The following is a 23,946-nucleotide window of genomic DNA, read 5'->3' on the forward strand; positions in this document are numbered from 1 at the left end:
TTTGCTTGGAATCACTTTGTAAACATAATTTTGTAAATGAGACAATATACACCATAACCCTCAAGTCAGTAAACTACTGGAGAATACCGACATAATCCAGACTAACTGCAGGGTTAACATGTAAAGATCTTACTTTGCAACCCTGGCACATTGCTCCTACAAAGAGAGGATGCTCCAAAGAGACGTTGAGGCTTCCGCAGGAGATACAGATATCTGAACGAATACACAAAGAAACACAATCATGCTCACAATCATTTATTAAACACTGTGCTTCATCCTTGGATCAAGAATCTGAATGTACAGCAATAGTTACTTTGCCAGGTGCTGCGATTTGTCACTTTAAGTTAATTTTAAACACACCTTACTCCAGAGTGTATTCTGAGGAAATGAAATGAAATTTTGGTGTGTGGCAATTAAAGTGCATGTACTCTTTCCATCCATGTTAATGTGTCGAAAAGGGATAAAACAATGGAATATGTGGAATTGGTCTGATAACAGCAATGATATTTAAGATTACTTAAAAGGAGAAGTCTTCATCTCGCATTTAAATTATCTTAACATGTTCAGGCTGTTTGATATTTTTGACAAATCAAAACAATCAAATAAAAATCAACTATTACTTATGACCTGTGATGAACTGACTGTAAGTCTTACACTGCAATTTAAAAAAAAAAAACAACACTGTATACTCAATGTTTAAGACTCACTTTATGCAGTTTTTCTCTTTGCAGAGGAGATAATAAATACATAATTTCTATACCAAATACTGCCTACGGACCTGAGACATTATAGCTAAATAGCAAAAAAAAAAATCATACATTCCAACCTTCTATATTCCTCGTCTTCTTTTTGATCTCAAGTATGAGTCTCTCTGGAAAAAAAATCAAGAACAAATTGCCATTATTAACTCTAATAAACTAAAACTTTAAAAGACGAGTTATTTTCAGGTACGGACTTATTCTAGTTGCAGAGTCCTCTTCTAAAGCAGCCCAATGACCCATTTTTGATTTAAGGAGGTAGTGAATCAGTTGATTAGCCCTTTTCATGCCAAAAACTTTGAGGCAGGAGAGCACAGGCTGAATTAACAACATTTAATAAAGGCTACATTCAGTGTAAATAAGCCAGAGCTCCTGTACTGTGCATGCTCACTGATACTGTATGGCTTACTGTAGAAATCATGGTATGATCCAAAGTTCATCATATCTGTGTTTACAATGGTACCTCTTTCTTTTGTAAATTCAAATTTGACATAATTTGGGTGAAACAGTTGCATTTAATTTCACATCAAGTGAGTAAGTGGTTGTTACCTCTGGTGCCTTCATCGATCACTTCTCTGATCTTTGCTTTCTCTGCTGAGTTCTTACGAGGTTTCTTGGCTGGGGGAGGTGTGTATGCTGCCTCAGGTTCTGCCCACATCTCTGGGTAGACTTCCTTATATGGATTTTGCTCCTCTACAGGGATTAAAACATGCTGTATAATTCAACACCATTTTTCACATTCAGAAAACCATAATTCACATTGTAAAAAACTAGCTTTGAAGTATATTTACATCAGAACAGGTTTCAAGCTCCAGAGGCACTTATTGTTATTTTCTGCCCACATTCTCACTGTCCTCTACTCCCATACGTGTGTATGTATTTACCCTCTGGAGGGTCCAATGCTTGTGGGCCACTTGGTAAGAAGCCTGTCATAGCCCACTCTATCATCTGTCTAGTCTCAGGCTCTACCCCCTCCGCATCATCACTTGCATCACAGGAAGGAGTGGGCCTCCCTGCCCTAACGCTTGCCACCTTTACAGAAAATAAAGAAACAGGCAGTTACTGTGAAGTCCTGTCACATTTAATCGATATTGTTTCTGTAATATATATACATACACACACACACATATATATATGAAATAAAATTTCAAGTGCTCAAATTGCAAAATGCAATTGTCTTTGAGAATTATCAAAAGACCACAATGACATCAAGCATGTTTTCCTTCTCTTTCTAAAAAGTGAGCTTAGCAGCAGTGAGCTAGCTACCTGCAGAGCCTCAAATATGGCTTTGCGGTACATAGACTGTTTGTTGTAGGTGGGTTGGTGGAAGGCAGATGAGAACGAGCTCAGTGGCATCAGCTTCTCCACACAAACCTGGAAATGAAAAAATGAAAACTCATGACATGATAAGAATATTGATGAGTGGGAAATAACAGAGGAAAAACACACGAACCTTTTTGATTTTGATTGCAATAACTTTGTTTTAGTATTGAAAGGCAGGAGTTACTTGTGTGTGCAGCTCGTTTATTACAACAACTGAAGTTCCAGCCTACTGTATTAAAAGATTTCAATTACCTGTGACAAAGGTATAGCTGTTCACCATAGTATTAGATGGACTTAAGTGTTATCTGAAAAATGTAGGAACTGTCACAGCACGCCCAGCCACGCCACCCTCCACCTGTTTGACATTCCCCTGATGAGCACACCTGCTCTAGATCCCACTGGAAATGTGCTTACACCCCAGCCCTTCACCTTGTTCCCCACCAGATTGTCGTTATCTCACGCTTCTCGCACTTCTGAAACCTGCGTTCCCCAATCCTGCCTGACCTGCCTTTCCGGCCTGCCTGCTCTCCTCTGCCTGCTCCGCCTGCCCTGCCTGTCCTCTTCCTCGCCTGCTGGCCCAGTGCTTTCCCTCTCCTGTCCGTCTGGTGTCCCCGCCCCTACGTCTCAGGATTTCCTTATACCGACCTACGCCTGAACCACGGCCATGCTCCTGTCTACCCCCTACATCTCTGGATTTCCCGATACCGACCTACGCCTGAACCTTGGCCACGCTCCTGTCTGCCCCTATGTCTCAAGATTTCCCAGTACCAACCTACGCCTGACAGCCACGGTCCTAAAGACTATTTTGTTCCAGTTGATGCCTTTGGGTCCTGCTTCTCTTTCTTACAGACCAGAATCCAAGAACACCAAGCCAAACGCACTCTCTCCCCTATGCCTGGAGGGGTTGGGGGACCCGGCACCGGAGCCTGAGCCCATCCTACCAGCCGTTTGCCTACAGGCTCCCCTGGTCTGGGATGTGAAGGAGAGGGTGAAGGCTGCTTCAGAAGGTCAATCTAATGCATGCCCAGACAACAGACTGTTCATTCCTTCCACTCTCAGGAAGGAGGTGCTTAAATGGGGACACTGACTCCAAACTGACCTGGCACCCCTGGAAGCACATCTGCCGATACCACATCACCCCTGGTCCCACATCTCTGTTGACTTTGTCACTTTGTGACTGGACTCCCCATGTCAGATGGGCACTCCACAGTAGCCACGGTGGTGGACAGGTTCAGCAAGATGGCCCACGATGCACCACTTCCAGGTCTACCCTCTGCCAAGATGACGGCAGAACTGCTTATATAGCACGTCTTCAGGCTCAGGGGATACCCGTGGATGTGGTTTCCAACAGTGTTCCGCCCTTTTCTGGAGAGAATTCTGTATGCTACAGGGAGCCTCCACCAGCCTGGCTTTGGAATACCACCCGCAGGCCAACATTCAAACCAAGAGGGTAAACCAGGAGCTGGAGACAGCACTCTGCATCTTTGCATCTAACAACCCCAACCTTTGGTCCAAGCAGTTGATATGGGCTGCATACGCCCACAACTCACTGATCTGTCTCTAACATGATCCTTTTTGATTGTGTTCTGGGGTATCAGCCTCCTCTCTACAGGGACCAGGAGAAGGAAACGGCGTGTCCGTCGGACCTGGTGTCCACTAAACAATGTCAGCAATAATGGCAGCAGGCCTGCCAGGCCCTCCTATGGGCGAGGAAGCAGTTAAAGGTACCTGCTAACCAGAGATGCTCCAGGGCACCCAAGTACACGGTGGGACAGCAAGTATGGCTGTGCACCTGCAACCAACCCCTGAAGGGTGACAAGAAGAAGCTGAGTCCATAGTTCATTGGTGCCTTTCCGATATGGCGCATATTACATATATGGCAGTGAGACTTGAGCTGCCCCTGTCCCTGAAGGTTCACCTAACATCCCACGTGTCCCAGGTTAAGCCTTATGTGGAGCCTGGTGCCTGCCGCTCCTAAACACCACCTCCCCAGGTAATTGGAGGAAGTCTGGTCTATACGGTATGTCACCCGCTGCAGTCCTGATGTAAGGGATGAGGTCTCCAGTACCTCGTGGACTGGGAGGGTTACAGGCTAGAGGAAAGGTCTTGGGTACCTGCATGGCACATCCTGGACCAGCATCTGACCCGGGATTTCCACCGCTTGCACCCCAACCAGTCGGGGATCCCACAGTGGGATGGCTCCCTGCCAGAAACCCACGCCATCCCCTTCACCAGAAGACCAAGACAACTTGGGGACGGACACCACCTCAGAGGGGGAGGTTGCTGAGGAGGCTGGGTCCCACCTCCAGGCTCCCACCAACCACCCTGTTTCTGTTCCCACCTGTTTCCCATTCCTCTAACAAGCACATGAGCAGCAGATCCCACTGAAAATGTGCTTACACCCCAGCCCTTCACCCTGTTCTCCGCCAGATTGTTGAGTTATCTCACGCTTTTGCACTTCTTAAACCTGTGTTCCCTAATCCTGCCTACCCTGCCTGTCCTCTTCCCTTACATCCTTGTAAAGGATTCATTGAGAGTTAAGGTGTTGAAATCTTAAATTGAAAGGCCAAACTGTGTCTCTAAAAACTACAATGTTCTGTTTGTTCCCTTGACATTTGAAGTACAGAAGAATCAGTGTTATATCTGAGCCTGTGATGTGTCCCCACTGAACGGCTACTGCACTAATAGTCACAGATTAATTTCTTGAATAATTATACTCACAACAGAGAATTTGCCGTCACCAAACCACATAACCCAGCGAGTTCCATCAGCAGCTCGACTACGGCCACTCATCCACCAGGATACAATACGGCCCGGCCACCAAGAGAAACCCCGCAGCTTCCCAAACACCAATGTGCCGATGCCAAAGCCCCTGCCATCCTGTAAATGAAGATTGAAAACAAGATGGTCCTCAACACAATAGAGTTCAATTTCACCCATCTGGTGAAACTGCAGAAACAGATCCAAAGGAAGGCCAGTCTTTTGTTTGTCACTTTGTTGTTATTTCTTTTCTGTTTCTATAAAAAATATTCAAGCACAAGAAACAATCAATCCATTTTGAATTTATCCAGTGTCCAAACAGTGTTCTTGTTTGCAATGAAGGTGAGTCATGTTTTTCATCTTCTGGGAAAGCTCTCTCCCAAATTTATTAATATTGCTTATTAAAGTCACTTTTCCAATTTTGTACATATTGCTCATAGATTGCTGCAATTGCTTCACAGGCAATTCCATCAAATGTTATTGTTGTTTAAACTTTCTTCTCCTCTTCAAGGAATTTAGCAATATCTTACTGTTCTTGGGAATTTCACATACTTAAATCATTTCTGAGTGTCAATGAAACCAAAAATTCTTATGACCAAAACATGTGGAAATTGGTATTAATGAGTCCAAACTCTCTCTTTGTGAGGTTACTGGAGTTGTTGTGTTACACACATCTCCTCTAATATCTCTACATTTACATCCTCTATGCCAACTTTAGTTGCTTTCTTCATGGATCTGTAAACCCGGGTACAGCTCTGACATTTTTCTTTACTTGCTCCAACTATACATAAATTAACTGTTTAAATACAGTAAAAGCAACAATTTATAAATATCTGATATCTAATGATAGCTAAATATTGTTTTGATTGTACATTGAATTAGCTTCCCTCTCTTTCATTCCTATTGTGCATGCTGACTTACAGTTCTTGCAATGTGTAACTGGGTTGAGCAGGTACAATCTCCCACAAAGAGTATGTGACGCTTAATGACATCATACATTTTTGCAACATGACCATAAATATGAGTGTCTGATGCCCAAATATTGGAAAAAGTGCTTATTTTAACCAAACTATTAACTTCCCCTAACTTTAAATGCCCAAACCTAACCAGACCATAAGCATGACTGACATCTTTATTGCTTAAAAAATAAAGTAAATCACACTGAATTAGCCTACAAACACAATTTTTCAAAAGGTTTTAGAAAATTACCTTGCAACAAATTTAATTACCAATTGCTTGAAAAACATGACTAAAAATATTGTTTGACTGTTCAAGTAGGTGCAGACCATCAAATTAATGAAGCATGAAATTCATCAATAATTGCAGCCCTACAATGTTAAATTCTTATATTAAACAGCAAAAAATGTTTTGGGCAACTCCTGCCAGAAAAGTCCTTACAAACTATAATCATCTCTCCCAGCGGTTTTACCTGGTACTCTATCTCTCTGGGTGTTGCTTCTCCTCCTCTGGCAACTGGCTCTGGTGTTACAGCAACTGTTGGGGAGGCAGGGTCTGTTTGCTGCTGTGAGGGTGGAGGGTCGGGGCTTGCTGGCTCCTCCTCTTTTTGAAAGTCTCCCTCTGATAGGTCATCCATCATGTTCATTTCTGCTTCTCTGTATGCCCGTCTCTCTGCCTGTGAAGGAAAATGGAAGCCATTGTCAATGCACAAGCAGCTAATGGAAGCACAGTATCTCTCAAAAAGATACTTTCACTTAATTATTCCATGAACAGCAGTGTGTGAATGATCAAGAGAAACCTACTGTACCAGGACCTAGCATATGAGTGATTATTAATTGATAGATACATTTACTGCCAAGTACTTAGCCACCATGACATTTTAAATTATTACAACTACAAAAGGAAAAGTTTTAAAAAGTGAAAACATGATACACTTTACTGTGGATGGAGTAAACATTATATTGTATCTTTGACGAGAGTATACTCATAGATCTTGGAGCAAATAATTTAGATCTTTAAACTTCAAGTTCAGAAGTTATAATCTCCAATGCAAACATGTTTTTAGTGTATGACACTGCCATAAAATATCAATGCATGTTTTTTTTGCATTTGTGCTTATGTGCTTTAAAACTATAGTTCATCATATTGTCATATCAATGAACATCTAAACATATTTGCCAAATGGGTTTGCATAATATTCATTGAGCTCATTACAACCAGAAATATCTCGGTATTTCACCCTAGATGGTCTTAGATATGCAGTTGCAATCTAGAACTGCCAGCAATAGAGCAGAACTGACTACTTTTGGTGAGTTCTCTTTCAACTTGAATGTGGAAAAAGGATTGAGCTGTGCAGCAGTTACAGACTTGTCAAATGCTGTTGGATCAGATGGATGAAATGCTGTTGTACGAAAAGTCATTGGTGGAGGTTGCACAATGCTCAGATCAATTTATCCACCTTTTTTTCTCCCTGTTCCAGTGTGAGTGGGGAACAGCCACTACAAAACTTTCAATTAAGCCCCTTTCAGAGTGCCCAAAAATGCGGGTCAACACTGGATTTTGGGCTCTCTGAAAGGGTCGACTCTACATTTCAACCCATGTCAACCAACTTGCCAAGCGACCCGGGTGTTTAGTAGCTTGGCTCGGCTGCAGTGTGAAAAAGGCAACCCACGTCGTCTCAGGTTTCAAGTGACCTTTCTGTCACATCCTGATTTTGTCACCGTGCCACCTGTCAGGCTTCACCTGTAGCTTCTTCAGCTCCCTTCCAGACTAGCCAAAAACTCCATCCTCCTTCACTGCATTAGCACTTGGACATTTTCCAATCTGCGCCGAGTTTGTATGCATTGCAAATGAAACAACATTGCAATGCACGTAACATTCGACTCGACGACGTCCATGTTGTCATTTGTTTACCTCTCGGTGTTCCAGCGCACGTTTATGTGTAATGATGACGTTGTCAGCACGATGACGTATGAGAGAGAAAAACACGGGCACGCAGCCCTCAGACCAGGAGTTCACACCCGGGTCTTCTGGAACCTTGAATGCACCCTAATGCCGAGCAAACGCAAGTTTTTCAGTGTGAAAAGGGTATTAGTGGCTGCCAATTTGGACATGGATAAATAATTTTGCAGCTCTTGAAGTCTTTCAAAAAGTTATCACACAACGAAAATCATATTCTGACAGTGAAATTTTGCCCTAAATAATCTATCCACTGTTTTTAACCGCAAAAACAGTGGTGATGGAATAGCCCTCAGTAAACTCTATGTTGTAATGTTCCACAATATAGACTACACAATGTAAAATTTTATTTGAGGGACAAGGTTACTTAACATCTACTTGAAGTGCCTGAAAAATATTTTTTGGGACATTTCTGGTAGAGTGGTGAAAAAAGTTAGTTTAAACCCCTGGGTGTATGTATGACACTTTAGACCCCGGAATTATGATAAATGCAGACAGCCGAACACCTTAACGTTGCCGCTTAATTAACCTATGTTTTGTAATCGATGTTTAAATGTTATTTGTCCACCCATCCATTATCTTCCACTTATCCTGTTGAGGGTTGCGGGGGGGGGGGGGGTTGCTAGAGCCTATCCCAGCGGCTTTCGAGCAAGAGGCAGGGTACACCCTGGACGGGTCACCAGTCCATTGCAGGGCCAACCTATATAGACAGACAACCATTCACATTCACAGCCATGCCTACAGTCAATTCAGAGTATTCAATTAGACTAGTCCCCATTTGTATGTCTTTGGACTGTAGGAGGAAGCTGGAGTACCCGGAGAGAATCCACACAGGCACAGGGAGAACATGCAGACTCCACACTGAAAGATCCAGTGCCCGAGCCGGGGCTCGAACCCAGAACCTTCTTGCTGTGTTGCGACGGTGCTAACCACTGCACCACCATGTTGTTGTATGTCATTTATTATTTGTGTTTTCCGTTTTCCAGACGTTATCAAAAATATTTTTATGACTATTACTTTGTTAATTTTTTCCCCGTGGTACTGAAAATTGTATCAAGTATCGAGTTTTTTCCTAGGTATCTGTATCAAATACTGTGGATTTTCTAGTATTGTGACAACAGAAAAAATGCCTTAAAAGTTGAAAGGTACAATCTGCTCCCCCTTTTATTTCCTCATTATACAGTTGTATGGATATTTTGTTTAGATAAAACAATGAAAAAAGTAATGTTATCCATCCTGAAAATGGGTGTGTTCATGTGATGTGTTTCCACAGGGAGCAGAAACATGTTTTAACTGAATCCTGATGCCATTCCAACAGCCCACCACGGAGCTTCAGCTACAGTATGTGCATTTTAAGATGACACCTACATAAAGAAATATCTCATCATTGTATGGTGTGAATTACAAACAATGTTTTCACAGAAAAAAAATGTCATCCAACATTATCAGTAACATGTATTCCTCACAGGATGTTATTGTTCTGGATCATGTCTAACTTGCTGCAGAGGCCTGAGGGCAACATCTCTACATATGCATTTCATCAACCCCTTTCTGTTTTAGTTTCAATGGTCTATAGGCAACAAAAATCCATCAAGAATTCTACCACTGATGTTTTATGTGGGTCTTTGCAGTTGATCTGGCAACTGCTCTAGATCATGGCCTGAGTGCCAAGGGCTGTGGGAACAATTCTCTAATTGATCCTCCAAGAAGGAAGTTAGTGGTTAGAAAGGGTGTGCTGGACAGGCAGTTCACTGGGTTCAGCTCAGGGGAGAGAGAGAGAAGACAAAGCGTCAGAGTGAATAACTAAATTAACAATGTGAATTCAGATCTGAAACAGGAAATGCAGAATGTAAGAGAGGATGCAACAGCAATCAGAGATCAGTTGAGACTCATCAGACATGGTCAGATAGCTGAACCAAAAGGCCAGGGGAAGAATCTCGCAAATGAAACATGAGAATATTCCCTGTGTTTAGTTGACTTGAAAAATAAAGTGTGAAAAAATTACAGTAAAATTGAAGAACCATCATTTGCATTAAAGAATAAATTTGTGAAAGACTGCTGCAGGGTTGGGTGCTTTAAGAACTTAGACAACATGATCATTGAGAGGGATCAATGAGACCCACAGGAGTGAAGCATCACCAGCCCCAGTCACATTGTGGTGAGAATTCCTACAGTTTACTGCCAGAGAAAATGTATGAATCAGAACCAACAAACAGAACCAACAAACCTGAACGAACATTTCAAAGGAAAGGTACAAAGAAGGACTTTTCCCAGAGGTTATGAAAAATGTACAGAAGTAGTCACATGCATGAAACAGAAAGACCTATACTGCTGGTATTAAGAATTCCTGGAATCATATAAACATGAAAATCACAGGAAGGACTGTATTCTCCTAGCAACAATGGCACTCTAAGGATGATAACCTGGGGAAAATTCATGAATTAAGAGTGCTGCAAACTAAATTGAAAGGACTTACTGTATGGAGCTGGATTTCTCCAGCTGGGTCCAAAGTGAACTCAGAAGGCACAGGGTTGCTTACTCAATCCAGATGCACTAAATTGAGAATATTTGGTGGTCATTGATGAATTTAATGCACTTTCATAAGCCTAAAAGCTGTTTGGGTAAAGGGATTTAAGGGCTATCTATGATGACAAGATGATGAGTGGAGTAAACTAGAGAAAGAGCCGATAAATCCAATTTATTCAGAGGCACAGTATCTACAGGCACCAGACAGAAGATTGTACGTATACACACACACACACACACACACACACACACACACACACACACACACACACACACACACACACACACACACACACACACACACACACATTTATATATTATGCCTACCAAGGTATGCACAACTCCAATCGAGTACACCTGTAGCTTTTTTTTTTTTTGTCGGCACATTGAAGTATGTAGTAACTGCTTTCCTTAAGTCACTCTCAGTTTGATCACAAGAACTGTTGTCATTCACCTGAAGTCATGCCAATTCTGTCACATTGCCATGACTGTAAAGTAGACTGACTTGTGCTACCCAGCAGTTAGTTAATGAAACACAATAAAAGCATAAGACACAGTAACCGCAACTGTGTATCAGCAAAGATGATATAATATCAGCTGCAATTTTCTCTGTAAACATTGATTTAAAATAAAGACATCACCACTTAAAAGCATGGATGTCAGTCATCACGCTCAATGGAGGTGCATTTTGTCAGATAACATAGCAACCATACAAAGTGATTTGTAAGAAACTAAGAAAATATGTTATCTCATATGAATACTACTTTGCACTGTGTTGTTTGAAACACTGGTGCTCAAGCTAAATACTCCTCTTCCTCCAACTATTGTGACACCTTCTATTTATATTGTATATTAATGCTGTCACTCGGCTAATTGGATACTTTAAAATGACTATAGGTATGACTGTGAGTGTGATTGGTTGTCCATCTATATATGTTGGCCCTGCAATGCCTGACCCTGCCTCTCGCCCAAAAGCCGCCGGGATAGGCTCCAGCCCCCCCCCCCCCCCCCCCCCATGACCCTTAACAGGCGAAGTGGAAGAAAATGGATGGATGGATGAATTAATTCTGTCATCTTGAAGTGAATCAGTGGCTTGGCTGTCTCACAGGAACATCCAACACGTAGCAAATAAAGATGGTGTTCATAACTCACCCATTTTAAAGTCTTCCAATTATGCATAATTAAGAGTATAGCCTCTTTGAGTGGAAGGTGAGTGTGGCATCACAGCTCAGTCACATCAACCCCTCACTCTGCTTCAAACTCTCATTAAGATGTGAGAACTTCTGGATGCATGACACCAAAATGTTGTCAAACAATGCTTCAACACGTCCACCAACAAATGGCAAGTGTCACATAGGCTCTGTACAGTAGTTATACAGCCCATGATTTCAAATCTCATTCTTCCTTTTGTCTAAATAGACAGCCTGATTTTTGTTTCTATGAATGTTTTCCTCAATAAAATCTTATAGGTTGAATCTTTGAAATATTTGAGCATCTATGATCGGTGTGTAAAATCGTACTTGTAATTGTAACTATGGCTGTCTAACAAATGTTCTCCCCCAAATCACATAAGTATGGGGTAGCATAACTACTCACATAACAGGCACCTCTACAGTATGTTGTGGGTAAGTATAGTACTAAAGTAAATGTGCTCAGTTCAGCTGTTCCTCATTTTCACTTGTACAAACTATAGAGCAGAAATCACAACCAAAAAAATTGGAGTTCAAATCCCAACGGTGCTGATACTGATTCATAGGCAATTTCAGTGTTGTCAAATGTGAAAAAAATGCTGCAATAAGCCCATTTTGTCCTAGAGGACAGACTTTAAAAATAATAATGACCTCACTGGGTGCTACACAGCCCAAATCTCAATGTGGCTCCTATGTGAAATTGACTTTTCCAAAGTATTTTCATGATGTAAAAACCTTTCTCTTCAAAGGTTGTTAAGAAGAGCACACATCTTTCACTTCTCCAGTTGAGCTGAAAACCATCATACTTGGACATGAATGCGAAGCTAAAGTGAAGTGATGTCATAAATTTCACTGAAGGAGACAATAAAAGTGTTGGAGACATTTCTCTCCTCAACGTGACCCTGAGGGCAAACAGTCACTCTTCCCCGCTCCTGTTGCACTTTGACCTCATTAAATCGTAATCAGCCTGTTAAATGGATCGTTAGCAGACCACACACAAAAACACATTGACACACACATACATGCATATATGTGTACTGTAAGGGAAACTCAATATGCCATCACTGGTTTCTAAAACATCTTGGATGGTTGAATAATAGGTCTCATTTTTTACTCTTTCAAAGAGTATAATATACAGAATATATCTTGAGTTATATCACTATTGTGCTTTCTGCATCACATTTTTTAAAATTTTGCTTTGTCATTTAGAAGTAATACACAATTCTTGAATTCATATTTGAGTCTTCTCAAATGTTTAAAATACTTCTATGGTTTTATTACTTTGTCCAGTTCATTATGTAGATTTTTTTAAGTATTCATTTATATTATCAATTAATTTGTTCATTACCAATTCCTAAGGGTTTTTTTGAGTTTGAGTTTGAGTTCAGTAATTAGCAATGTGCTTGTCATATATTATTTATCCTTTATCATAAACAAAATTGTTAAAAAAGCCAAAGTGAATGCCCCTACCATTTTGTTTATTAATGCAAGTCAATGTTTAGTTTAATTAAACATTGATTTGTGACATTTTTGAATGCTGCAAGGACACAGATTTCCCACAATGATTATTTTAATTTCACCTCATCTCATCTTTACTGTATTTTAACTTGTGGGGTAAACTCAAGCACCTGAACCCCATCTTCTGAGGACTTTGATCACACACGTAACTGGATATATCAGACAAAATCCTGCTAACTGGAGGAAACTATGTTTGTTGCCCGGCGGCAACATCAGCTGATTGAGCACTTAACACTCAGAGATGAGAAAGATGACTCACTGAAAACAGATGAGTCTGTATCCATCTGCTCTGCTTTCTGTGAATGAAACCCTCTGATGTGAGATCAACTGAATGGTTTGATTTATGCCATGGAACAGTGCCTCCTTAACAAAAAAAAAAAAAGCCTGCATCACCAACTACACCATTTCATAATAATGTTCCAGGTTTCCAAAGCTGTGCTATCGATGAATGTGTTACCTGTTTTAGGTTGAAAAGAGTTTCCTCTGAATATTCCAGCCCAAAGAATTATGTAAATCCACAGGAAAAACTCATTTTAAATGCAAAGAGGCATCCCTGTCTTCAGTATCTCACGCCTTTGCCATTAAGTCATGTACATAACAACCCCTCAAAATAACTGCATTTATCTATTCCTTATACCTTTCATTTTACATCTGTGTGACTTCATTCAGGAGCACCGGCTGTCAGGTTAGATGTGTCATTTGTTTACTGAATGAAAACTACCTTTTGTGGAGCTGCTAAAAAAAGAAAAAAACAGAATGAAAAACTATGTCTTCTAATGCATTTGTAAAACTCCTCTAACAAGAAATTTAGTGGGTGCATAGCAGTTTATGCGGTTATTGAACCTCCACATATTTAGTAATATAATGGTGGTGGTAAAGTGACCTAAGAAAGTATTGTCAGTATTGTAGATGAAACTTGGCAGTTATTCAAGCATAGTACTTATAAAAAAAACCTGCCATGTGTTTCCATCAGACGGACAAATATAGGCAAAACAAAGGTTGTAACATTTTGAGTTATGACTTTGAACTTTAGCACACCCTGTGGCCTGGTCAGTGTTTTCACTCTTCGTGCCCACCCCCTTGATCTCTGACCCCTCACCCCATGACCTAACCAATGAACCATTCCTCAAGCCACACCCCTTTTAAGACCGTGACTGACCCTGACCTCGAAATGAACCCACCTTTGCTTGACAAACAGATTTCATAAACAGACACACACACACACACACACACACACAAACATAGATGGTGGTTAAGGTCCTCTCTCAAAATCAACCCACCGAGTGACTATCATTACCCATGGGACAACTTGGAGACAAACCATCAGCAGTTTCCAATGAGGCCCTCCTGGAGTCTCTTAAAAGGGAAACCTAGCAAACAATACAATATGCATCACAAAGCTGAGAACAATACTGAACTGGTTGACCTGACTGCTGCAAAGCACTTTGTGTTGAGAGTGAGAACTTGTAGTAATCCAACCTAAAAATTACTTTAAAAAAAACAAACTGGTTTTACAATGACTGAAGCAATATTAGTGTGATGTCAATCTAACATACTTGAATGATGAATTGTGATACTTTCTTCCTTCGTTTCTGAGTTTGTAGAGCGGTAAGACTTTGAACAGTCAAGTGATCTTGCGCCAAATTATGTACAAAACAATGGCCATTACATTGTCATGACACTGTCTACAGTTATGTGTCCCATGGCTATTTTTAAGGAAAAAGGGTACCAAATGTGAATTTAACCCAGTAACGATATAAAATGATTTTACCTTCTGCCTTTTTCCCAATTATTTACATAGAGGTAATTTAAAAGGTTAATCAAATTCAACTCTTCTTCAAAAATAGATGAAAACAATCAATAGGGAAGCATTAAGATTAATTAAATATAATAAAAGAGACCAAACAATTGCTTAAAACTACAATGTATAAATTCCTGTGACCTTTTGATAATTTGTATTAAGGTGGAACTTGTTATCAAATGTCACTCTTTTAGCTCTCACAACTATTCCGTATTTGAGGAGTATTTGAGTGAGAATCTAAGAGAACATGAAGCCTGACAGGTCTTAGGTTACAAACTAACATATTTGGGGGGGATTGTTTGCTCAAATCAAGCCAAAATAATGGCTTAAAATATTGAAGAGTAATTTGCATGCTTTCAAAGCGGAAAAGTGGGAAAATGTCAACACTAAATTCCTCCTAAATAGGAGAACATAAAAAACACAATTTCTATTATTTTAAAACACTATTAGAATGAAGCCAAAGAGAACTGTAAAAGGGAATTAAACACTGTGAGTTTAATGTGAAAACCAAACTAGTCTTTGGAACCTAATTGACTTTTCAGGAGAAGGATAAGTTTTAAAAAACTTATTCACAGAGATTTAGCATGCACACAAAAATAAAAAAAGAATAGCCACTTACATATCGAACATGGCAGTGTTCCTCTCTGGCTCTCTTTCTCTCTGTCATTTTCTTCCTCTGGCTGTCTCTCACCTCCGTCTCTTCCTCTACCTTTCTCTGAGTCTTCTTGGCTAACATTGCCCACGACCCTTCTTTAACCTCATGCTCCCTGCTGATTGGCCAGCAGTAACGTGTGTATGTGATTTACTGGCTCCCACACTTAACAGATGTTTAGGTGAACAGACACACAGACACAGACACAGACACAGGCACACACAGGAAAGCCTCAGGGATTTAAGGGCCATGATGACAACATGAACAAAATCTATGCTCGTGTTTAACGTGTATGCATATGAGGTGGGAGTACATGCACTGATATCAAAGGTTATGTAAGCCTCAGAGTCGACAGGGCATCAAGATGTGTTGAGGTCAGGACTTCACCTACATAGTACTATCACAAAAAGAAACAGCTCTAATCACACTGAGTTTCAAAATTAACAGACCCTGAATCCTCTCTTCCACCTCCCTGATTAGATCAGTCTTCTGTTTAAGAGTGTCTTCAAACCTTACAGTTTGGACAAGGGTTCATATTTTTCTGACACTGTAAAAATTTGATATGTTTGGTTTTGGTTTCACATGGCAATATTTTGAAAGCACAAAAGAAATATGCAATAAGTATCTAAAGAATGTCCTGCTGTCATCACCTACATGGGACGCAACTCCTTACACTCGACAATGATTTGTTTGTTGGTTTGTGTAACCATCAACGAATTCTAAATTCGGCAACCTTTTCCATATGAATGGAGAAAAAAACTTAAAAGATTAATTGAGCTCCCAATTTTTTGCACCCATCCATCCATCCATCCATCCATCCATCCATCCACTTATCCTGTTGAGGGTGGTGGGGGCTGGAACATATCTCAACAGCCTTCAGGTGAGAGGCAGGGTACACCCTGGACAGGTCACCAGTCCATCGCAGGGCCAACACATATAGACAAACAACCATTCACATTCAAAGCCACACCTATGGTCAATTTACAGTATCAATCAGCCTCGTCCCCACTTGTGTGTCTTTGGACTGTGTGAGGAAGCCAGAGTACCAGGAGAGAACCCACGCAGGCTCCCGAGCCGGAGCTCAAACCTGGAACCTTCTTGCTGTGAGGCGACAGTACTAGCTAACGCACTACCATGCCGCCCAATTTTTTACACCTTGAAGGATAATTCCAATTTATACACATGCACTAAGGCCAGGCACAAATTTTGCATGCTTTTCCAGCACTCATTCTGATAGTCCCTCTTTAGTAAATCCCAGCTGTAGGTTTAAAGCTGAGACAAGGCGATGTGTCTTTCTCCCCCCATTGCACTAGTGTGCTAGAGTGCTAACTAGAGTGCTAAAAGATGAAAATAAGTTAGCATTGGTGAACATCTGGTTTCCTTGTCTCACAGACGATGGGATTTTTGAATAGTTTTTCAGTTAAATGAATGAAATAAGATGTACGGCTAGCTTGAGATATTTCAATATTTTACTCTATGTATACAAAAATTGTCAATTAATAAGGCACTAGTGAATTTCCAAGCAATTGTGTTTTATAAAAAACAGCTATAACTAACAAGTGGCTAAACAAGACTGTACCCCGAATGCCATCATGCCGAGAGCAGGGGAGGCACAAAGTAGGTTGTGGCAACATAGAAGTCATGTGGAGTGCAGTTTGCTCATAGTATAACATTAGGTTGCGTAATGAACACATATGCACTTAAACAAACTTAAAAGCAGTCTTCATTTGTGAAGATTATCTTAATAAGCAAAATGTATAACACATTTGTTTTAGTAAGCAAAATGTATAACACATTTTTGCTAACTTCTGGGTTGGCCGACAAAAAACACATCATCCCTGCAGCACTTTACAAAACGATTCATCTATAACCTTTAACTGGTTTAAAAGTCCAAACCATTCAAAAGTGTTTTCACACTGCAAACAATTCAGCCCAACATTCTCTCTGTAGGTTGGACCAGTGTAGGTGTTTTGGTCAAAACCATGCTCTGAGACACCTTTTATACATACAATATGGTTTGGACTGAAAAGCCTGAATGTCCAAATGGGGTAGAGGTGAAAATGTTTTGATTTGATGGACATGTGGACAAGAGGGGCACTTATTAGTGGGGAAATGACAAAGGGAAGAGAACAGTAGGGCAGCCAAAACACACAAGACACAATGAAAACATAAAGTCTACATAGAAAATAAAAGAGTCAAAAACTGAAAATCTCAACATTCTGAATTGAAAATTGTTGTTATATGACAAGAGAATTTCTTATAACCCACGAGGCACACTAGAATTTCTGACATAACAAAAACACCACGGGGAGGCTTTTATTTTCTTACCTCTAAAGCATCAGATCTTTGCTGAACTTTCTGAAAATTGTATATCGAAACAGATGTCAAAACAAGGTCAGCGTGAACGAGTGGGTGAGTGTACGCATAACATCTGTCTTGCTAAATTAAAACAGCACATACTGCGGTTAGGGCAGCGTATTTTCTGAAAAAAGAGGAGGAAGTACACACTCTAATATATACAGTAAACTATCCCCTACTCAGTATTTATTTTCTTGGCTGTAACTTTAGACATGAGGCGAGACAATGCCAGATTTTTTTCTATCCCAAAATGGAAAAGTCTCCACTAAGTTACCAGGTTTCCTTCAGACAGCAGTGAGATGGGATATTGATGGGGGTGTTAGCCCCGTCAAGGGGCTGCAAGGGTGAACACACGCACACACACACACACGCACACACACAACCGCACAAAAACCTGGAACAGGTTAACCTTTTTGTCACTGATATCACCCTCTGCTCCTTCTCTGTCAAGTACAAACAAACACATTTGACCAGATCTTCCACCTCCTCACTTTGTCAATATCAATATCTTCTTTTACAATGCTGATAATTCTCACTTACTTTATTTTCTTGACTCAACCCAACATTTGTATTGACATCTTTTGTCCTTTGTATTCATCTTTGGTTTATTTTACTTTCCCTCCTTAAATAGCCAAAGTTAATTTACTCAATAAATTGTTACAGCGCTTAATCTATATATCACGTAAAGTACTACAGTCGTAGTCACAATTATACACTGATAGTGGAGGCTGGCATACAAGTTGCCAAACCGCTCAGGGATATTTCAAAAGTCTATGGGGAGTTTGGGATTGAACAAGTAACCCTCTCATGATTAGATTACAACTAAACACTTCTGAACCATGCTACCACAATAATTGCTGTACTCAAGTACATTTTATTTTATTTTACCTCCATCTACTTTATACAAAGTTTTATAAACATCAATCGAATCTACTGAAATGTAGCACTCAACCAGCAGTAAAATTAAATTCTAGTCAAGATGAGCAACACTTTGTATACACTTACACAATATTTCATATTTTAAAGCCATTTTTCTTGTATCCTTTTTCATTGCATCTGTACTTTCACTTCAGGAGTTATTTTCCACCACTGCTCTCTCACCTGTGTGCTTCCTGTCTTTCTTAAATTTACAACACTGTTTACTCCTATCATGTATTTTCCCTTCTAGACGTTTTTATAATGTGCCATAGTATGATTTTTACATTGTTTTAACATTTAATTTAATGCATTTATAGCTTTTTGATACAGGCAAAGGTTACATCAAAATTGACATCCAAGGGGAGGTATTCTCTCCAACATAAATCAGTGCTGCCGGAGATGGTTAAATGCTTATTTACGTCACTGTGCAATAAAACATTGTGTCCAGGCAGCTCAGTGACTGCCATTGCCGTATGATTATATGGAGGGTACAGACAAAGCACAACAGCCTCTTATGTTGGCTTCATGGACCAGAGAAAAAGTCTTTATTTGTTGTCTGTATTTGTTCATGGGAGATGTGGAGACCACAAGAACTGGTTTGGAGAAATGTGCATTTTTTCCACCAGGCAGGTTTGTAAACAGTTTTGTGTATTGTGCTTTTTCATTGTTTATATCATGAGCTATTTATTTTGCAGTCAGTTTGCTGGCTTTATGAATGATGTAAATGTCTGTACAGGCACTGTACTTATGAGTTTTACACTGACAAATGGAGTGTTTCAAATAGAGGGTGAAGAGAGAAGGTGCTGCAGTGATGGAAAGAAGAGAAAAATATATTCATTCAGCACAAAAACACTTTAACCTATTCTAGAAAACACAAAAGTTAGACATCAGAAATGAGCCTAACGTGGCCTTTTTAAATACATTTGTGGCTAGACAGGTAACAAGTCGGGATGTGTGAAGATTCGTACAGGAAGTCACACATGCACCACCCTGCTCTCCTCATCTGTCACATGCACATTAAACAGTCTGCAGTTTAAGGGCAAAAGCTGCTTCAAGTTTATGTGTTTTTACATATGCTGCCACATGTGCATGCCACCTGCTCACCTGATCTATCTGCCTCATATTCTCTTTCCTTCTAACATACTCTCACTTTAACTTTTCTAAATACTTGTCAGTCAGTCTGCATGACTTTCTCCCAGCCCTTAATCATGACCAAACACACATCCTGTTTCACACGTAAACACACACATACATCTTGCACCTTTACTTAAAGGGAACCTATTGTTCTTTTTCAGCTTTTCAGACATATTAATATATTTAAAATGTTTAATACTTGTTCTAGAGTATGTGAAAGTGTCATATCATGAGGTAGGCGCGTGTTAAAATAATCCCCTGGCAGTGTCAGGCAGCTCTGCATTGCTGAAAACGCTCAAATTTGGAGAGTTTCTCAAAAGTCTAATTTTGTTATGTCACAATTTCAGGGAAAGCTCCATATACAGCAACTCACCTGGCTCTGGTGTCAGTGCCCAGTGGTTCTGTCACCCAGCCCGGGCTCTCTTTAAATTCATTTCCTTGTGAGGTATTATAATAGCACAGTGTGCTCAATGCAATGAGATTAAAACAAAAAAACATATAAAAATTTGACATGTGGATTGATGTGAAAACATAAATTATCTTTGTCTCCCTTTGATGATAAAAGACTGCAGTATCTTAGTTGGGGTCCAGGCAAGGAAGCCCTTTTGTTTTTATAATTTGTATCATAAATCAGAGATTTCTAACCCTGCATGCCAAGATTTAAGCCCTGGCCATTGACAACTTTTTCACACTGTGCATTTCTGTTTTTGTTGACCTCCTCAAAGCTGTGTTGACAGTTCTTCATGTCAGCCTCCACATCTCTTTGCCAAGTGTTTTTAGTGCACCACTTCTTTTTGAATTTGTGAGTTCATCTGAGGACTTAATCACAATGCTTAGGTGCCACATTGTTCCTTTACCTGAGTTTAGAATCATCAGCCTGTTTAAGACAATGCAAAATTACTTTATTCAGTACCATATCCACCACCAACATCTGTGACATAGGAAGTTAACACAAAAAACATGGGAATATTTAAAAATCACAGCATAAAACCAGGTCAATCAAACTTCCTTCCATCCATCCATCCATTTCTTCCGCTTATCCTGTTAAGGGTCAAGGGGGGGCCTGGAGCCCATTGCAGCAGCTTTCGGGCGAGAGGCAGGATAAACCCTGGACAGGTTGCCAGTCCATCACAGGGCTAACATATATAGACAGACAACCATTCACACTCACGGCCACACCTATGGTCAATTTAGAGTATCCAATTAGCCTAGTCCACATTTGCATGTCTTTGGACTGTGGGAGGAAGCCGGAGGACGCAGAGAGAACCCACGCAGGCACACGGAGAAAATGCAAACTCCCAACAGAAATGCCCAAGCCAGGGCTCGAACCCAGAATCTTCTTGCTGTGAGGCGACAGTGCTAACCACTGCACCACCATGCCAATGTCATGTCAATCAAACTTGTATCACATTAATCTTTCAAGTTACGAACCAAAAGTGCTTGTGAATCAATTTCACTTATTCTCAGGCAAATTAAAGAGACAACAGGTGGACGGGAGAGGCAACAGCACAGACCATTCCATCTCTCCTTATTCTTCTATTGATTTTTTTCTTAGTTTTTGCATTTTGCTAATGCCCTTGTCACTATTGGTGACATGAGGTAGTACCTGCAGCCTGTTTCCATTGCACAGGTTATTCAGCTTAAGGCCCAGCCAATATACTGCATCAGTGATACAGTATATTGCTTAGCTGTCTATCGTGGGCCTATAGACATTGTATCAGCATCAGTGTTTCCTTGAGAAATTAGCCTTCTGAAGGTGAGGAAAACATCAGACATGCTTTACCACCAGCTACAACTAGGGACTACGCTAACTAACCGCAGTGATGCAGATCTTCTGTGGAATTCCTTGAGCATCCACATTGTTGGTACCCTTCTGCATCATCAGCAGGGATCTCAGGCTCACTGGTGTTTCGCCCCTTAACCTGAACACCTCGCCTGAGTGGGGCAGCAAAGACTGACTAGCCTTCACCTACAGAAGGGTTCCAACTGTGGGCTCTTTTCAACCACAGCCATCTTGAGCTGGACTCGGCTGCTTCAGCTATCTCTCTGGTGGCTTTCTTCAACATTTTGGGATCCAGTCCCACCCTCTGCAGGAAGTAGTTCACCAATTTTGCTGGGAAACCGCGGCAGCCGACTTCGATGGGGTAGCTGGTTGCGTGCCACCCCTTTAACACAGCTTCGTCGAGTAGGTCCTGATATTTGGCTTTCTTGAGTTGGTGGGATGTCGCCAACCTCTCTTCCCAGGGTACCGTGAGCTCAGCAACAATGATTGTTTTTGTGCTCCTGGATAGTAAGATGAGGTCTGGTCAGAGCGAGGTCACTACCACATCCTGTGGGAAAACTAGTTTCCGCTTCAGGTCTACCCTCAACTCCCGGTCCAAGGCTCCTTGCAGGATAGAGGGTCGGATCTTGTCCACTGTGTTGGTTTTATGAGTCTTACCTCCTTCCCTCACAAAGGCAATGGTTTGGGACGGTTGGGCTTGCATGTTGTTGTTTGCCTTGACTCGCTGCTGCTCCACCCAGTTCGTGATCACTGTGAGGACCTTGTCATGCCTCCATCTGTACCGCCCTTCTGCCAGTGCTTTTGGACAGCCTGTCAGAATGTGGTTCAGTGTGCATGAAACTGCACCACATTGATTGCAAGATGGGTCTTCTTCTATGCCCCAGATCCTCAGGTTTCCTGGTGTTGGCAGCAGGTCAGCCACAGAGCGCAAAAGAAAGCTCAACTTCCCTTGATCGATCTGCCACAGCTCCTTCCATGATAGTGGTCTATCTTGTGCCTGGTCCCACTGCGTTCATCGGCCCTGGGAGGCGAGCCCGATGGCTTTAACCTGGCGCTCCTCCTCTACTGCTTCTCGAACTCTCTGCACCACAAGGCCTTTTTTGGTCCTGGCATCAGCCCTGCTCCACCTCTTCTCGCTGTAATGACCCAGGCCCAGCTGTCCCTTACACACCACTCCCATGATTTCCTGCTGCTTCCAGTGTGACTCCACTTCCCTTACGGCTTGTTGGGGTTTCCACTTCCTACCGGTTTTAATGGTTTTGCTTGCATTTCTTACTTTCCTATCCTTGGACGAAAGGAGTGTGCTGACTGCCCTTGCTTTAGTGGCTTTAAACTCCTCCACCACCGATGAAACTGGCAGAGGAAGCTTGGAGGTCTTACTGTACAGCTTGACTGTGCTGAAGGATGGAGGGACTCCTAGCCATTTCCGCAAGAACTTACTGCACACTCTTTCCATTCTTTCCACTTGGGACATGGGAAAATCATAGAGTAGGAAGGGCCATTGTAGCCGGGGTATAATGCCGGACTGGAAGCACCAGACTTTCAACCTCCCGAGCAGTGGGCTGTGTTCAACTGCCTTCAGCCAAGTGATCAGCTGGGCTTTGGTGCTGGCAAGGTTGTCGCTGTCGTTTAGGGAGCTGTTGTATTGCTTTCCAAGGCATCAGATCCCTTGGTCTTGGATTGTGGGGATTACCGCGCCTTGAATGCTGAAGGTTTTGTCCATTACCTTCCCTTTCAAGATACAGAGGCTCCTCGACTTTTCCGGTTTAAACTGCAGACGTGACCATGTCGCCATCTTTTCCAACGAGTTCAGGATCCACTGTGTGCCCTGGATAGATGGGGTCATTACGGTCATAAAAGCCCGACAAGCGGGGTGTCTTATGCCGTCGTCTGCTCTCGGCCCTCTGCACTGCGTCGCTCCTGCCGTCATCAGCAGGTTCATAGCTGCTATGAACAGGACCAACAGGATTGTGCATCCTGCCATGATGCCCTTTTCAAGCTTTTGTCATTTGGTAGTGACACTTCCAATGGTGAACCTCATCCACAACGCCTCCCTGTGTGCCATCACGAGCTCAACTACTTCTGATGGAACTCGGTAGTGATCCAATGCCTTTCGTATCAGCTGGTGAGGGACGCTTGAATAAGGTTTGGCAAGATCCTGCCAAATGATGGAGAGTGTGTTGGTGTTCCTCTTGGCTTCCTTGATGAGCTGGCTAATTACCGCTGTACGCTCCAGGCAGCCAGAATGTCCTGGCACTCCTCCTTTTTGGACACTGGGATTGATGAAGTCATTCACGAGTAAGTATGAT

At 41.5% G+C, this 23,946-nt stretch overlaps 1 protein-coding gene across 11 annotated transcripts in view; it reads right to left on the reverse strand.

Moving 5' to 3' along the window:
• LOC147242713 (DNA (cytosine-5)-methyltransferase 3A-like) overlaps positions 1 to 23,946 on the reverse strand; it is a 61,431-nt gene that overhangs the window by 11,371 nt on the left and 26,114 nt on the right. For all 11 annotated transcript variants that reach the window (XM_086189066.1, XM_086189065.1, XM_086189064.1 and 8 more), the window contains 7 exons: positions 6,271 to 6,474; positions 4,803 to 4,961; positions 2,025 to 2,132; positions 1,643 to 1,790; positions 1,308 to 1,451; positions 827 to 871; positions 134 to 213 (listed from right to left, as the gene is read on the reverse strand). In XM_086189066.1, the coding sequence (XP_086045192.1) occupies positions 134 to 213; positions 827 to 871; positions 1,308 to 1,451; positions 1,643 to 1,790; positions 2,025 to 2,132; positions 4,803 to 4,961; positions 6,271 to 6,474 (888 nt within the window). The remainder of the gene's footprint in view (positions 1 to 133; positions 214 to 826; positions 872 to 1,307; positions 1,452 to 1,642; positions 1,791 to 2,024; positions 2,133 to 4,802; positions 4,962 to 6,270; positions 6,475 to 23,946) is intronic.

The sequence above is a fragment of the Aulostomus chinensis genome, chromosome 20 (genome assembly GCF_037954235.1).
Source record: "Aulostomus chinensis isolate RoL2024-O1b breed Wild chromosome 20, RoL_Achi_v1.0, whole genome shotgun sequence".
NCBI classification, from domain to species: Eukaryota; Metazoa; Chordata; class Actinopteri; order Syngnathiformes; family Aulostomidae; genus Aulostomus; species Aulostomus chinensis.